The 16,323-nt window shown below is 42.1% G+C and overlaps 1 protein-coding gene across 1 annotated transcript in view; it reads right to left on the bottom strand.

Moving 5' to 3' along the window:
• Positions 1–13,663, bottom strand: part of LOC121843935 (ephrin type-A receptor 6-like) — a gene marked incomplete at its 3' end in the record, with an annotated part of 83,175 nt that extends 69,512 nt beyond the window's left edge. Inside the window, exons 1-3 of the mRNA XM_042313826.1 lie at positions 13,631–13,663; positions 10,119–10,268; positions 6,045–6,119 (exon numbers count right to left, since the gene is read on the bottom strand). Of these exons, the coding sequence (XP_042169760.1) occupies positions 6,045–6,119; positions 10,119–10,268; positions 13,631–13,663 (258 nt within the window). The remainder of the gene's footprint in view (positions 1–6,044; positions 6,120–10,118; positions 10,269–13,630) is intronic.
• Positions 13,664–16,323: the final 2,660 nt, after the last annotated feature.

Below are 16,323 nucleotides of genomic sequence, written 5' to 3'. Positions count from 1 at the left end.
GCAGGTAGTCTAGTGGTTAGAGTGTAGAGGAGGCAGGTAGCCTAGTGGTTAGAGTGTAGAGGAGGCAGGTAGCCTAGTGGTTAGAGTGTAGAGGAGGCAGGTAGCCTAGTGGTTAGAGTGTAGAGGTTGCAGGTAGCCTAGTGGTTAGAGTGTAGAGGTGGCAGGTAGCCGGTGGTTAGAGTGTAGAGGTGGCAGGTAGCCTAGTGGTTAGAGTGTAGAGGTGGCAGGTAGCCTAGTGGTTAGAGTGTAGAGGAGGCTGGTAGACTAGTGGTTAGAGTGTAGAGGTGGCAGGTAGCCTGGAGGTTAGAGTGTAGAGGCGGCAGGTAGCCTAGTGGTTAGAGTGTAGAGGTGGCAGGTAGCCTAGAGGTTAGAGTGTAGAGGCAGCTGGTAGTCTAGTGGTTAGAGTGTAGAGGTGGCAGGTAGCCTATTGGTTAGAGTGTAGAGGAGGCAGGTAGCCTAGTGGTTAGAGTGTAGAGGAGGCAGGTAGCCTAGTGGTTAGAGTATAGAGGAGGCAGGTAGCCTATTGGTTAGAGTGTAGAGGAGGCAGGTAGCCTAGTGGTTAGAGTGTAGAGGAGGCAGGTAGCCTAGTGGTTAGAGTGTAGAGGAGGCAGGTAGCCTAGTGGTTAGAGTGTAGAGGTGGCAGGTAGCCTAGAGGTTAGAGTGTAGAGGCAGCTGGTAGCCTAGTGGTTAGAGTGTGGAGGAGGCAGGTAGCCTAGTGGTTAGAGTGTAGAGGAGGCAGGTAGCCTAGTGGTTAGAGTATAGAGGTGGCAGGTAGCCTAGTGGTTAGAGTGTAGAGGCAGCTGGTAGTCTAGTGGTTAGAGTGTAGAGGTGGCAGGTAGCCTAGTGGTTAGAGTGTAGAGGTGGCAGGTAGCCTAGAGGTTAGAGTGTAGAGGCAGCTGGTAGTCTAGTGGTTAGAGTGTAGAGGAGGCAGGTAGCCTAGTGGTTAGAGTGTAGAGGTGGCAGGTAGCCTAGTGGTTAGAGTGTAGAGGAGGCTGGTAGACTAGTGGTTAGAGTGTAGAGGTGGCAGGTAGCCTGAGGGTTAGAGTGTAGAGGCGGCAGGTAGCCTAGTGGTTAGAGTGTAGAGGAGGTAGGTAGCCTAGAGGTTAGAGTGTAGAGGAGGCAGGTAGCCTAGTGGTTAGAGTATAGAGGTGGCAGGTAGCCTAGTGGTTAGAGTGTAGAGGTGGCAGGTAGTCTAGTGGTTAGAGTGGAGAGGTGGCTGGTAGTCTAGTGGTTAGAGTGTAGATTCAGGTAGCCGAGTGGTTAGAGTGGAGAGGTGGCTGGTAGTCTAGTGGTTAGAGTGTAGAGGTGGCAGGTAGCCTAGTGGTTAGAGTGTAGAGGAGGCAGGTAGCCTAGTGGTTAGAGTATAGAGGAGGCAGGTAGCCTAGTGGTTAGAGTGTAGAGGAGGCAGGTAGCCTAGTGGTTAGAGTGTAGGGGAGGCAGGTAGCCTAGTGGTTAGAGTGTAGAGGAGGCAGGTAGCCTAGTGGTTAGAGTGTAGAGGAGGCAGGTAGCCTAGTGGTTAGAGTGTAGAGGTGGCAGGTAGCCTAGTGGTTAGAGTGGAGAGGTGGCTGGTAGTCTAGTGGTTAGAGTGTAGATTCAGGTAGCCGAGTGGTTAGAGTGGAGAGGTGGCTGGTAGTCTAGTGGTTAGAGTGTAGAGGTGGCAGGTAGCCTAGTGGTTAGAGTGTAGAGGGAGGCAGGTAGCCTAGTGGTTAGAGTATAGAGGAGGCAGGTAGCCTAGTGGTTAGAGTGTAGAGGAGGCAGGTAGCCTAGTGGTTAGAGTGTAGGGAGGCAGGTAGCCTAGTGGTTAGAGTGTAGAGGAGGCAGGTAGCCTAGTGGTTAGAGTGTAGAGGAGGCAGGTAGCCTAGTGGTTAGAGTGTAGAGGTGGCAGGTAGCCTAGTGGTTAGAGTGTAGAGGAGGCAGGTAGCCTAGTGGTTAGAGTGTAGAGGAGGCAGGTAGCCTAGTGGTTAGAGTGTAGAGGAGGCAGGTAGTCTAGTGGTTAGAGTGTTAGAGGGAGGCAGGTAGCCTAGTGGTTAGAGTGTAGAGGAGGCAGGTAGCCTAGTGGTTAGAGTGTAGAGGAGGCAGGTAGCCTAGTGGTTAGAGTGTAGAGGAGGCAGGTAGTCTAGTGGTTAGAGTGTAGAGGAGGCAGGTAGCCTAGTGGTTAGAGTGTAGAGGAGGCAGGTAGACTAGTGGTTAGAGTGTAGAGGTGGCAGGTAGCCTAGAGGTTAGAGTGTAGAGGCGGCAGGTAGTCTAGTGGTTAGAGTGTAGAGGAGGCAGGTAGACTAGTGGTTAGAGTGTAGAGGAGGCAGGTAGCCTAGTGGTTAGAGTGTAGAGGAGGCAGGTAGACTAGTGGTTAGAGTGTAGAGGTGGCAGGTAGACTAGTGGTTAGAGTGTAGAGGAGGCAGGTAGACTAGTGGTTAGAGTGTAGAGGAGGCAGGTAGTCTAGTGGTTAGAGTATAGAGGAGGCAGGTAGTCTAGTGGTTAGAGTGTAGAGGAGGCAGGTAGCCTAGTGGTTAGAGTGTAGAGGAGGCAGGTAGCCTAGTGGTTAGAGTGTAGAGGAGGCAGGTAGCCTAGTGGTTAGAGTGTAGAGGAGGCAGGTAGCCTAGTGGTTAGAGTGTAGAGGTGGCAGGTAGCCTAGTGGTTAGAGTGTAGAGGAGGCTGGTAGACTAGTGGTTAGAGTGTAGAGGTGGCAGGTAGCCTAGAGGTTAGAGTGTAGAGGCGGCAGGTAGCCTAGTGGTTAGAGTGTAGAGGTGGCAGGTAGCCTAGAGGTTAGAGTGTAGAGGCAGCTGGTAGTCTAGTGGTTAGAGTGTAGAGGTGGCAGGTAGCCTATTGGTTAGAGTGTAGAGGAGGCAGGTAGCCTAGTGGTTAGAGTGTAGAGGAGGCAGGTAGCCTAGTGGTTAGAGTGTAGAGGAGGCAGGTAGCCTAGTGGTTAGAGTGTAGAGGCGGCAGGTAGCCTAGTGGTTAGAGTGTAGAGGTGGCAGGTAGCCTAGAGGTTAGAGTGTAGAGGCGTAGCTGGTAGTCTAGTGGTTAGAGTGTAGAGGAGGCAGGTAGCCTAGTGGTTAGAGTATAGAGGAGGCAGGTAGCCTAGTGGTTAGAGTGTAGAGGAGGCAGGTAGCCTAGTGGTTAGAGTGTAGGGGAGGCAGGTAGCCTAGTGGTTAGAGTGTAGAGGAGGCAGGTAGCCTAGTGGTTAGAGTGTAGAGGAGGCAGGTAGCCTAGTGGTTAGAGTGTAGAGGTGGCAGGTAGCCTAGTGGTTAGAGTGTAGAGGAGGCAGGTAGCCTAGTGGTTAGAGTGTAGAGGAGGCAGGTAGCCTAGTGGTTAGAGTGTAGAGGAGGCAGGTAGTCTAGTGGTTAGAGTGTAGAGGAGGCAGGTAGCCTAGTGGTTAGAGTGTAGAGGTGGCAGGTAGACTAGTGGTTAGAGTGTAGAGGAGGCAGGTAGCCTAGTGGTTAGAGTGTAGAGGAGGCAGGTAGTCTAGTGGTTAGAGTGTAGAGGAGGCAGGTAGCCTAGTGGTTAGAGTGTAGAGGTGGCAGGTAGCCTAGTGGTTAGAGTGCAGAGGAGGCAGGTAGCCTAGTGGTTAGAGTGTAGAGGAGGCAGGTAGCCTAGTGGTTAGAGTGTAGAGGAGGCAGGTAGTCTAGTGGTTAGAGTGTAGAGGAGGCAGGTAGCCTAGTGGTTAGAGTGTAGAGGAGGCAGGTAGACTAGTGGTTAGAGTGTAGAGGTGGCAGGTAGCCTAGAGGTTAGAGTGTAGAGGCGGCAGGTAGTCTAGTGGTTAGAGTGTAGAGGAGGCAGGTAGACTAGTGGTTAGAGTGTAGAGGAGGCAGGTAGCCTAGTGGTTAGAGTGTAGAGGAGGCAGGTAGTCTAGTGGTTAGAGTGTAGAGGAGGCAGGTAGTCTAGTGGTTAGAGTGTAGAGGAGGCAGGTAGACTAGTGGTTAGAGTGTAGAGGAGGTAGGTAGTCTAGTGGTTAGAGTATAGAGGAGGCAGGTAGTCTAGTGGTTAGAGTGTAGAGGAGGCAGGTAGCCTAGTGGTTAGAGTGTAGAGGAGGCAGGTAGCCTAGTGTTTAGAGTGTAGAGGAGGCAGGTAGCCTAGTGGTTAGAGTGTAGAGGTTGCAGGTAGCCTAGTGGTTAGAGTGTAGAGGTGGCAGGTAGCCGAGTGGTTAGAGTGTAGAGGTGGCAGGTAGCCTAGTGGTTAGAGTGTAGAGGTGGCAGGTAGCCTAGTGGTTAGAGTGTAGAGGAGGCTGGTAGACTAGTGGTTAGAGTGTAGAGGTGGCAGGTAGCCTAGAGGTTAGAGTGTAGAGGCGGCAGGTAGCCTAGTGGTTAGAGTGTAGAGGTGGCAGGTAGCCTAGAGGTTAGAGTGTAGAGGCAGCTGGTAGTCTAGTGGTTAGAGTGTAGAGGAGGCAGGTAGCCTAGTGGTTAGAGTGTAGAGGAGGCAGGTAGCCTAGTGGTTAGAGTGTAGAGGTGGCAGGTAGCCTAGAGGTTAGAGTGTAGAGGCAGCTGGTAGTCTAGTGGTTAGAGTGTGGAGGAGGCAGGTAGCCTATTGGTTAGAGTGTAGAGGAGGCAGGTAGCCTAGTGGTTAGAGTGTAGAGGAGGCAGGTAGCCTAGTGGTTAGAGTGTAGAGGAGGCAGGTAGCCTAGTGGTTAGAGTATAGAGGAGGCAGGTAGCCTATTGGTTAGAGTGTAGAGGAGGCAGGTAGCCTAGTGGTTAGAGTGTAGAGGGGCAGGTAGCCTAGTGGTTAGAGTGTAGAGGAGGCAGGTAGCCTAGTGGTTAGAGTGTAGAGGTGGCAGGTAGCCTAGAGGTTAGAGTGTAGAGGCAGCTGGTAGTCTAGTGGTTAGAGTGTGGAGGAGGCAGGTAGCCTAGTGGTTAGAGTGTAGAGGAGGCAGGTAGCCTAGTGGTTAGAGTATAGAGGTGGCAGGTAGCCTAGTGGTTAGAGTGTAGAGGCAGCTGGTAGTCTAGTGGTTAGAGTGTAGAGGTGGCAGGTAGCCTAGTGGTTAGAGTGTAGAGGTGGCAGGTAGCCTAGAGGTTAGAGTGTAGAGGCAGCTGGTAGTCTAGTGGTTAGAGTGTAGAGGAGGCAGGTAGCCTAGTGGTTAGAGTGTAGAGGTGGCAGGTAGCCTAGTGGTTAGAGTGTAGAGGAGGCTGGTAGACTAGTGGTTAGAGTGTAGAGGTGGCAGGTAGCCTAGAGGTTAGAGTGTAGAGGCGGCAGGTAGCCTAGTGGTTAGAGTGTAGAGGAGGTAGGTAGCCTAGAGGTTAGAGTGTAGAGGAGGCAGGTAGCCTAGTGGTTAGAGTATAGAGGTGGCAGGTAGCCTAGTGGTTAGAGTGTAGAGGTGGCAGGTAGTCTAGTGGTTAGAGTGTAGAGGTGGCTGGTAGTCTAGTGGTTAGAGTGTAGATTCAGGTAGCCGAGTGGTTAGAGTGGAGAGGTGGCTGGTAGTCTAGTGGTTAGAGTGTAGAGGTGGCAGGTAGCCTAGTGGTTAGAGTGTAGAGGCGGCAGGTAGCCTAGTGGTTAGAGTGTAGAGGTGGCAGGTAGTCTAGTGGTTAGAGTGGAGAGGTGGCAGGTAGCCTAGTGGTTAGAGTGTGGAGGAGGCAGGTAGCCTAGTGGTTAGAGTGTAGAGGTGGCAGGTAGCCTAGTGGTTAGAGTGTGGAGGAGGCAGGTAGTCTAGTGGTTAGAGTGTAGAGGAGGCAGGTAGCCTAGTGGTTAGAGTGTAGAGGAGGCAGGTAGCCTAGTGGTTAGATGTAGAGGCGGCAGGTAGTCTAGTGGTTAGAGTGTAGAGGAGGCAGGTAGCCTAGTGGTTAGATTGTAGAGGCGGCAGGTAGTCTAGTGGTTAGAGTGTAGAGGAGGCAGGTAGTCTAGTGGTTAGAGTGGAGAGGTGGCAGGTAGTCTAGTGGTTAGAGTGGAGAGGTGGCAGGTAGCCTAGCGAGCTGATAAGGTAAAAATCTGTAGTTCTGCCCTGAAATTCTAATGAAAATATTATTTATTTTTTTAAATAATATCGCAAGAGAAAACAAAGAGACAAAAGAGCACTGAAGTATAAGAACGTAATGAATATAATATTCAACCAAACTCACCTCCGTGTTGAGGCGCAGAACGCGGTCGCCCAGGTCCGTCTGTGTGAAGCTCTCATCGGCAGCAATGGTGTCCACCTTCAAATCAAATCATATCCATATGTTTTTCATCATATGCACCTGGGTAGTAGTGTCACAGCACCATTAAATTATGAAATTGATTTATATTTATTTATTTATACATTTATTTATATTTAATTTTTCATTAAATATATAACTCTCCTCAGTAACAACAGCTATGAAATAACTCTCCTCAGTAACAACAGCTATGAAATAACTCTCCTCAGTAACAACAGCTATGAAATAACTCTCCTCAGTAACAGTAACAACAACTATGAAATAACTCTCCTCAGTAACAACAACTATGAAATAACTCTCCTCAGTAACAACAGCTATGAAATAACTCTCCTCAGTAACAGTAACAACAACTATGAAATAACTCTCCTCAGTAACAACAACTATGAAATAACTCTCCTCAGTAACCTATGAAATAACTCTCCTCTTGAACAGTAACAACAGCTATGAAATAACTCTCCTCAGTAACAACAGCTATGAAATAACTCTCCTCGGTAACAACAGCTATGAAATAACTCTCCTCTTGAACAGTAACAACAGCTATGAAATAACTCTCCTCAGTAACAACAGCGATGAAATAACTCTCCTCTTGAACAGTAACAACAGCTATGAAATAACTCTCCTCAGTAACAACAACTATGAAATAACTCTCCTCAGTAACAACAGCTATGAAATAACTCTCCTCGGTAACAACAGCTATGAAATAACTCTCCTCAGTAACAACAGCTATGAAATAACTCTCCTCAGTAACAACAGCTATGAAATAACTCTCCTCAGTAACAACAGCTATGAAATAACTCTCCTCAGTAACCTATGAAATAACTCTCCTCAGTAACAACAGCTATGAAATAACTCTCCTCAGTAACAACAGCTATGAAATAACTCTCCTCAGTAACAGTAACAACAGCTATGAAATAACTCTCCTCAGTAACAACAGCTATGAAATAACTCTCCTCTTGAACAGTAACAACAGCTATGAAATAACTCTCCTCAGTAACAACAGCTATGAAATAACTCTCCTCAGTAACAACAGCGATGAAATAACTCTCCTCAGTAACAACAGCTATGAAATAACTCTCCTCAGTAACAACAGCTATGAAATAACTCTCCTCAGTAACAACAGCTATGAAATAACTCTCCTCAGTAACCTATGAAATAACTCTCCTCAGTAACAACAGCTATGAAATAACTCTCCTCGGTAACAACAGCTATGAAATAACTCTCCTCAGTAACAACAGCTATGAAATAACTCTCCTCAGTAACAACAACTATGAAATAACTCTCCTCAGTAACAACAGCTATGAAATAACTCTCCTCAGTAACAGTAACAACAACTATGAAATAACTCTCCTCAGTAACAACAACTATGAAATAACTCTCCTCAGTAACAACAGCTATGAAATAACTCTCCTCAGTAACAGTAACAACAACTATGAAATAACTCTCCTCAGTAACAACAACTATGAAATAACTCTCCTCAGTAACCTATGAAATAACTCTCCTCTTGAACAGTAACAACAGCTATGAAATAACTCTCCTCAGTAACAACAGCTATGAAATAACTCTCCTCAGTAACAACAGCTATGAAATAACTCTCCTCTTGAACAGTAACAACAACTATGAAATAACTCTCCTCTTGAACAGTAACAACAGCTATGAAATAACTCTCCTCTTGAACAGTAACAGCAGCTATGAAATAACTCTCCTCAGTAACAACAGCTATGAAATAACTCTCCTCAGTAACAACAGCTATGAAATAACTCTCCTCAGTAACAACAGCTATGAAATAACTCTCCTCAGTAACAACAGCTATGAAATAACTCTCCTCAGTAACAACAGCTATGAAATAACTCTCCTCAGTAACAACAGCTATGAAATAACTCTCCTCAGTAACCTATGAAATAACTCTCCTCAGTAACAACAGCTATGAAATAACTCTCCTCAGTAACAACAGCTATGAAATAACTCTCCTCAGTAACAGTAACAACAGCTATGAAATAACTCTCCTCAGTAACAACAGCTATGAAATAACTCTCCTCTTGAACAGTAACAACAGCTATGAAATAACTCTCCTCAGTAACAACAGCTATGAAATAACTCTCCTCAGTAACAACAGCTATGAAATAACTCTCCTCGGTAACAACAGCTATGAAATAACTCTCCTCGGTAACAACAGCTATGAAATAACTCTCCTCAGTAACAACAGCTATGAAATAAATCTCCTCAGTAACAACAGCTATGAAATAACTCTCCTCAGTAACAACAGCTATGAAATAACTCTCCTCAGTAACAACAGCTATGAAATAACTCTCCTCAGTAACAACAGCTATGAAATAACTCTCCTCAGTAAGAACAGCTATGAAATAACTCTCCTCAGTAACAACAGCGATGAAATAACTCTCCTCAGTAACAGTAACAACAACTATGAAATAACTCTCCTCAGTAACAACAGCTATGAAATAACTCTCCTCAGTAACAGTAACAACAGCTATGAAATAACTCTCCTCAGTAACAACAGCTATGAAATAACTCTCCTCAGTAACAGTAACAACAACTATGAAATAACTCTCCTCAGTAACAGTAACAGCTATGAAATAACTCTCCTCAGTAACAGTAACAACAACTATGAAATAACTCTCCTCAGTAACAACAGCTATGAAATAACTCTCCTCAGTAACAACAGCTATGAAATAACTCTCCTCTTGAACAGTAACAACAGCTATGAAATAACTCTCCTCAGTAACAACAGCTATGAAATAACTCTCCTCAGTAACAACAGCTATGAAATAACTCTCCTCGGTAACAACAGCTATGAAATAACTCTCCTCGGTAACAACAGCTATGAAATAACTCTCCTCAGTAACAACAGCTATGAAATAAATCTCCTCAGTAACAACATCTATGAAATAACTCTCCTCAGTAACAACATCTATGAAATAACTCTCCTCAGTAACAACAGCTATGAAATAACTCTCCTCAGTAACAACAGCTATGAAATAACTCTCCTCAGTAAGAACAGCTATGAAATAACTCTCCTCAGTAACAACAGCTATGAAATAACTCTCCTCAGTAACAAACAGCTATGAAATAACTCTCCTCAGTAACAACAGCTATGAAATAACTCTCCTCAGTAACAGTAACAACAGCTATGAAATAACTCTCCTCAGTAACAACAGCTATGAAATAACTCTCCTCAGTAACAACAGCTATGAAATAACTCTCCTCAGTAACAGTAACAACAACTATGAAATAACTCTCCTCAGTAACAGTAACAACAACTATGAAATAACTCTCCTCAGTAACAACAGCTATGAAATAACTCTCCTCAGTAACAACAGCTATGAAATAACTCTCCTCAGTAACAACAGCTATAGAAACAGACTAATATGTCGTTTTTGTTTTGCCTTTGTCTGTCACACAGATAATAACATGCAAATAAGGTATATTAAAGAGAAAAACACTATGTCAATATATGATGAGTCAAAAAGTCCAATAAGTGAAAATTAGCCAGCAGCATCCCACCCTGAATCCCACCGCTGGCTTGCCTCTGAAGCTAAGCAGGGTTGGTCCTGGTCGGTCCCTGGATGGGAGACCAGGTGCTGGTGGAAGTGGTGTTGGAGGGCCAGTAGGGGGCACTCTTCCCTCTGGTCTAAGGAGATGCTTCAGGGCAGTGATTGGGGACATTGTCCTCTGTAAGGTGGGATCTTTCAGACGTGACGTTAAACGGTTACCCTGACTCTCTTTGGTCATTAAAGATCCCATTGCATTTATCGCAAGAGAAGGGGTGTTAACCCCGGTGTCCTGGCTAAAATGTCCAACCTGGCCCTCATACCATGGCCACCTAATCACCCCAGCATCCAATTGGCTCATTCATCCCCCTCCTCACCCCTGTAACTATTCCCCAGGTCGTTGCTGTAAATGAGAACGTTTTCTCAGTCAAAGAAGAGTTTTTTAAAACAATCTAATGAAAGTTGTTACAAGTAGGATTCTCTAAAACTAGACCTTGGCGTAGTCGGCGGGTCTGAAGCGGGAGGCGGCGGCGTGTGGCTCCTCTGTCTGGAGGTAGAAGAGGTTAAAGGTCTCCTTGCAGGTACCAGACACCCAAGGAATGGAGTTACAGTCTCTCAGGGTGAAGCGCAGCTCCACGTACACCTGCAGTGAACACAACATACACCTTTTATTACCTGCAACACACCTGGGTTATATATCACATTATAATTATTAGTATATTATTATTACAATTATACTATATATTATACTGTATATTATTATTAGTATTATACTATATATTATACTGTATATTATTATTAGTATTATACTATATATTATACTGTATATTATTATTAGTATTATACTATATATTATACTGTATATTATTATTAGTATTATACTATATATTATACTGTATGTTATTATTACAATTATACTATATATTATACTGTATATTATTATTAGTATTATACTATATATTATACTGTATATTATTATTACAATTATACTATATATTATTATATATTACCTTCTGTGCTGCATGGTGTATATTATTATTAGTATTGTACTATATATTATTGTGTATTATTATATATTACCTTCTGTGCTGCCTGGTGTATATTATTATTACAATTATACTATATATTATACTGTATATATTATATATTACCTTTTGTGCTGCCTGGCGTATATTATTAGTAGTATTATACTGTATATTAGTATATATTACCTTCTGTGCTTCCTGGTATATATTATTATTAGTATTATACTGTATATTATTATTATTATTATACTATATATTATTAGTATTATACTATATACTATTAGTATTTGTCACGTAGAGTAGGCCAGATGGCTAAACTGGATAACCTAACCTCTATAAAAATAAAAGATGGCGGAACCGCAAAAGTTCTTCTGTGCAAAGGTGTTTATTTACAAGTGATTCCGGAACAGAAAACAACAGTACTGCCATCAACGTCTACCTTATGGGACAGCTTAACAACAATGCTGCCCCATCCACAGCTCAATCCAAAAAAATCCCCTTAGAGACTGGAGAGAGGCTCCTTTTGTAGGGCTAGCCCCTCCCCTCAGAACAATTAACCCTAATTAATTAATCAATTAACAATACAAACCTACATTTTCCATGAACTAAACATACTAAAAGGATATACATTGCAACACGGTTTTAAACAATATCACAACATAACATTTACAACATTACATCATTACTGACAATATCTTTCAATATGCCCATATGCATTAATGAGCCATTTGGGACAGGCACTATAAAGCCAACCCAATTCCCTTAGCTCGGGTCCTTTTCCAGCATACCCAGAAGCTACAGAGATGGAGAGAGAGGAACAGAACAAACAAACAATGCGCTCATCCACAACATTGATAAGTATAATAATTATTGTATCTCTCAAATATGAACATTGACAAGTGTGAAATGCATGCACCAAGACAGAAGTTAAATTGTGTGTCGACCCACATTGTTAACTTATGGTATAATGGCGCAGGGAGGAGTGATGAATATGTGTGTGCGTTAAAGAACCAAATACTGCCCGCGGCCAGTGACGGACTTCTACGTCACAGTATTATACTGGACATTATTAGTATTATACTGTATATTATTATTATTATACAGTATATTATTATTATTATACTATATATTATTAGTATTATACTATATATTATTAGTATTATACTGTACATTATTAGTATTATGCTGTATATTATTAGTATTATACTATATATTATTATTATTATACTATATATTATTAGTATTATACTGTACATTATTAGTATTATACAGTATATTATTATTATTATTATACTATATATTATTAGTATTATACTGTACATTATTAGTATTATACAGTATATTATTATTATTATACTATATATTATTAGTATTATACTATATATTATTATTATTATACTATATATTATTAGTATTATACTGTATATTATTATTATTATACAGTATATTATTATTATTATACTATATATTATTAGTATTATACTATATATTATTAGTATTATACTGTACATTATTAGTATTATGCTGTATATTATTAGTATTATACTATATATTATTATTATTATACTATATATTATTAGTATTATACTATATATTATTATTATTATACAGTATATTATTATTATTATACTGTACATTATTAGTATTATACTATATATTATTAGTATTATACTATATATTATTAGTATTATACTGTATATTATTAGTATTATATATTATTATTAGTATTATACTGTACATTATTAGTATTATGCTGTATATTATTATTATTATACTGTATATTATTATACTATATATTATTAGTATTATACTATATATTATTAGTATTATACTATATATTATTAGTATTATACTGTATATTATTAGTATTATATATTATTATTAGTATTATACTGTATATTATTAGTATTATACTGTACATTATTAGTATTATGCTGTATATTATTAGTATTATACTATATATTATTATTATTATACTATATATTATTAGTATTATACTATATATTATTAGTATTATACTATATATTATTATTATTATACTATATATTATTAGTATTATACTGTACATTATTAGTATTATACAGTATATTATTATTATTATACTATATATTATTAGTATTATACTATATATTATTATTATTATACTATATATTATTAGTATTATACTGTACATTATTAGTATTATACAGTATATTATTATTATTATACTATATATTATTAGTATTATACTATATATTATTAGTATTATACTGTATATTATTAGTATTATGCTGTATATTATTAGTATTATACTATATATTATTATTATTATACTATATATTATTAGTATTATACTATATATTATTATTATTATACAGTATATTAATATTATTATACTGTACATTATTAGTATTATACTATATATTATTAGTATTATACTGTACATTATTAGTATTATACTATATATTATTAGTATTATACTATATATTATTATTATTATACAGTATATTATTATTATTATACTATATATTATTAGTATTATACTATATATTATTAGTATTATACTGTATATTATTAGTATTATATATTATTATTAGTATTATACTATATATTATTAGTATTATACTGTATATTATTAGTATTATATATTATTATTAGTATTATACTGGACATTATTAGTATTATACTGTATATTATTAGTATTATATATTATTATTAGTATTATACTGTACATTATTAGTATTATACAGTATATTATTATTATTATACTATATATTATTAGTATTATACTGTACATTATTAGTATTATACAGTATATTATTATTATTATACTATATATTATTAGTATTATACTATATATTATTAGTATTATACTGTATATTATTATACTATATATTATTAGTATTATACTATATATTATTATATATTACCTTCTGTGCTTCCTGGCGCTGGATCCAATTGGACCGTAGCCAGTTGTTCTGGTCTCCATCACATGACACACCTGGAAGGTATGGATCTCATTCTGTTCATCCATCTCTATTATCGCATCCCACTGGAGGGGAGGGAGGGAGCGAGGGAGGGAGGGAGAAGATGAAAGACAGGAGAAAGGGATGAAACAGAAGACAGGGTCATGATCTATAAAGACATCACGTTACCATGGTAACAGTAGAGCCATGGAGGACAGCTGGACCACCCGGTCTCTGTCTCCTATGGTCCATGAGAGACAGACCTGACGATGACTGTCTGTGGGTCTTACTGGTGTTTTCACAACTCTTACATCAGCCAGCCAGCCATAACACCTCTCCTCTCCTCTCCTCTCCTCTCCTCTCCTCTCCTCTCCTCTCCTCTCCTCTCCTCTCCTCTCCTCTCCTCTCCTCTCCTCTCCTCTCCTCTCCTCTCCTCTCCTCTCATCTCATCTCATCTCATCTCATCTCATCTCATCTCATCTCATCTCATCTCATCTCATCTCCTCTCCTCTCCTCTCCTCTCCTCTCCTCTCCTCTCCTCTCCTCTCCTCTCCTCTCCTCTCCTCTCCTCTCCTCTCCTCTCCCTCTCCTCTCCTCTCCTCTGGGAGAGAGAACCACTGTCTGAAACCCTACTAACATTGGTACAGCTGTTTCCCCTACAGCGTTTAATGGCTTGTAGATTTACAGGGTAAAGTCAAGGCCAGCATGAGTTACTACAATCATTAATATTTATCATGATAATATGTGGTCTTGACAGGGTAATGCTCAGTGTATGGGCTTGTGGTGTTGACAGGGTAATGCTCAGTGTATGGGCTTGTGGTGTTGACAGGGTAATGCTCAGTGTACGGGCTTGTGGTGTTGACAGGGTAATGCTCAGTGTACGAGCTTGTGGTGTTGACAGGGTAATGCTCAGTGTACGGGCGTGTGGTGTTGACAGGGTAATGCTCAGTGTATGGGCTTGTGGTGTTGACAGGGTAATGCTCAGTGTACGGGCTTGTGGTGTTGACAGGGTAATGCTCAGTGTATGGGCGAGCTTGTGGTGTTGACAGGGTAATGCTCAGTGTATGGGCTTGTGGTGTTGACAGGGTAATGCTCAGTGTACGGGCTTGTGGTGTTGACAGGGTAATGCTCAGTGTACGAGCTTGTGGTGTTGACAGGGTAATGCTCAGTGTACGGGCTTGTGGTGTTGACAGGGTAATGCTCAGTGTATGGGCTTGTGGTGTTGACAGGGTAATGCTCAGTGTACGGGCTTGTGGTCTTGACAGGGTAATGCTCAGTGTGCGGCGTGTGGTCTTGACAGGGTAATGCTCAGTGTATGGGCTTGTGTGTTGACAGGGTAATGCTCAGTGTATGGGCTTGTGGTCTTGACAGGGTAATGCTCAGTGTATGGGCGTGTGGTCTTGACAGGGTAATGCTCAGTGTACAGGCTTGTGGGCTTTCTCTAAGTGGCCCTAAAATATAGCTTCCATCAACAGAGCATAACAGACACTCAATAATGACTAGATTTAGCTCCAGCCTTCAGTCTCAGGTCTGTCTACCTGACCTCTCTCCCTCCATTTGTTCCCTGACATGAGTTGTTGTGATGCAATGACATCCGGGCGAAGAAAGAGAGAGGAGGACAGGATTGGATATGGAGGGCGGTAGGAGGGGAGGGAGAGGAGGAGGAAGGCAGGGGCGGCCGAGGGAGGGAGGAGGAGGAGGAAGGGTGGAGGAGGGAGGAGGAAGGGTGGAGAGGGAGGAGAGGAGCAGAGGGGAGGAGGACAGGATGAATATGGAGGGCGGTAGGAGGGAGGGGAGGAGGAGGGGGAGGGGGAGGAGGAGGAAGGCAGGGGGCAGAGGGGAGGAGGCAGAGGGGTGAGGAGGACAGGGGAGGGGAGGCAGAGGGTGGAGGGAGGACAGGATTGAATATGGAGGGTGGTAGGAGGGAGGGAGGAAGGCAGGGGGCAGAGGGAGGGGAGGCAGAGGGTGAGGAGGACAGGGGGAGGGGAGGAGGAGGGGTAGAGGGAGGGCAGGGGGTGAGGAGGCATAGGGGAGAGAGGCAGAGGGGGGTAGGGGAGGGAGGAAGGCAGGGGGGCAGAGGGGGGAGGAGGAGGGTGGAGGGAGGACAGGGGGAGGAAGGCGGGGGAGTGGTGGAGGAAGGAGGCAGGGGGCAGAGGGGTGGGGAGGTAGAGGGTGTAGGGAGGCAGGGGGACAGAGGGGTTAGGGAGGCAGAGGGGAAAGGATAAGGTATATTGTTCAGGGGGACGACAGGAGAGGGCAGATAACAGTGTCTGTGATGGAGGGGAGGCAGAAATGGTGAAAAAGGTTTTATTATATCTTAGTGGGGGTCTTGCGACAGGAGAGAGAGATCACACTGACTAGTGTCTGTGATGGAGGAAGCACAAATCGCTGCCAATCACACGTTTTATTATATCTTAGCTGGGGGCCTTGTAACAGAACAGAGACCATCACACTGACTATTATATCTTAGCTGGGGGCCTTGTAACAGAACAGAGAACAGAGACCAGCAAGAAAACCCATATGACAGGAGAGAGAAGAGAATGGATGAGATCAATGTGGTAGAATTCACGACTTTCTGTCCATAGGATATACAGGACTATCTGGGGGACCCTGATAGGGCTCTCTTTGTCCTGCAATTGATAAAGTGTTGAGGGGTTTTGTCTGCCCTGACACGCTCCTCCCAAAGCTGTTGCCCAGTGTCTGACATGCCCTGTCTTCCTTCTGCTCA

Source organism: Oncorhynchus tshawytscha, unplaced genomic scaffold, assembly GCF_018296145.1.
Source record: "Oncorhynchus tshawytscha isolate Ot180627B unplaced genomic scaffold, Otsh_v2.0 Un_contig_3562_pilon_pilon, whole genome shotgun sequence".
NCBI lineage: Eukaryota > Metazoa > Chordata > Actinopteri > Salmoniformes > Salmonidae > Oncorhynchus > Oncorhynchus tshawytscha.
This window is presented reverse-complemented; position numbering and strand designations above follow the sequence as displayed.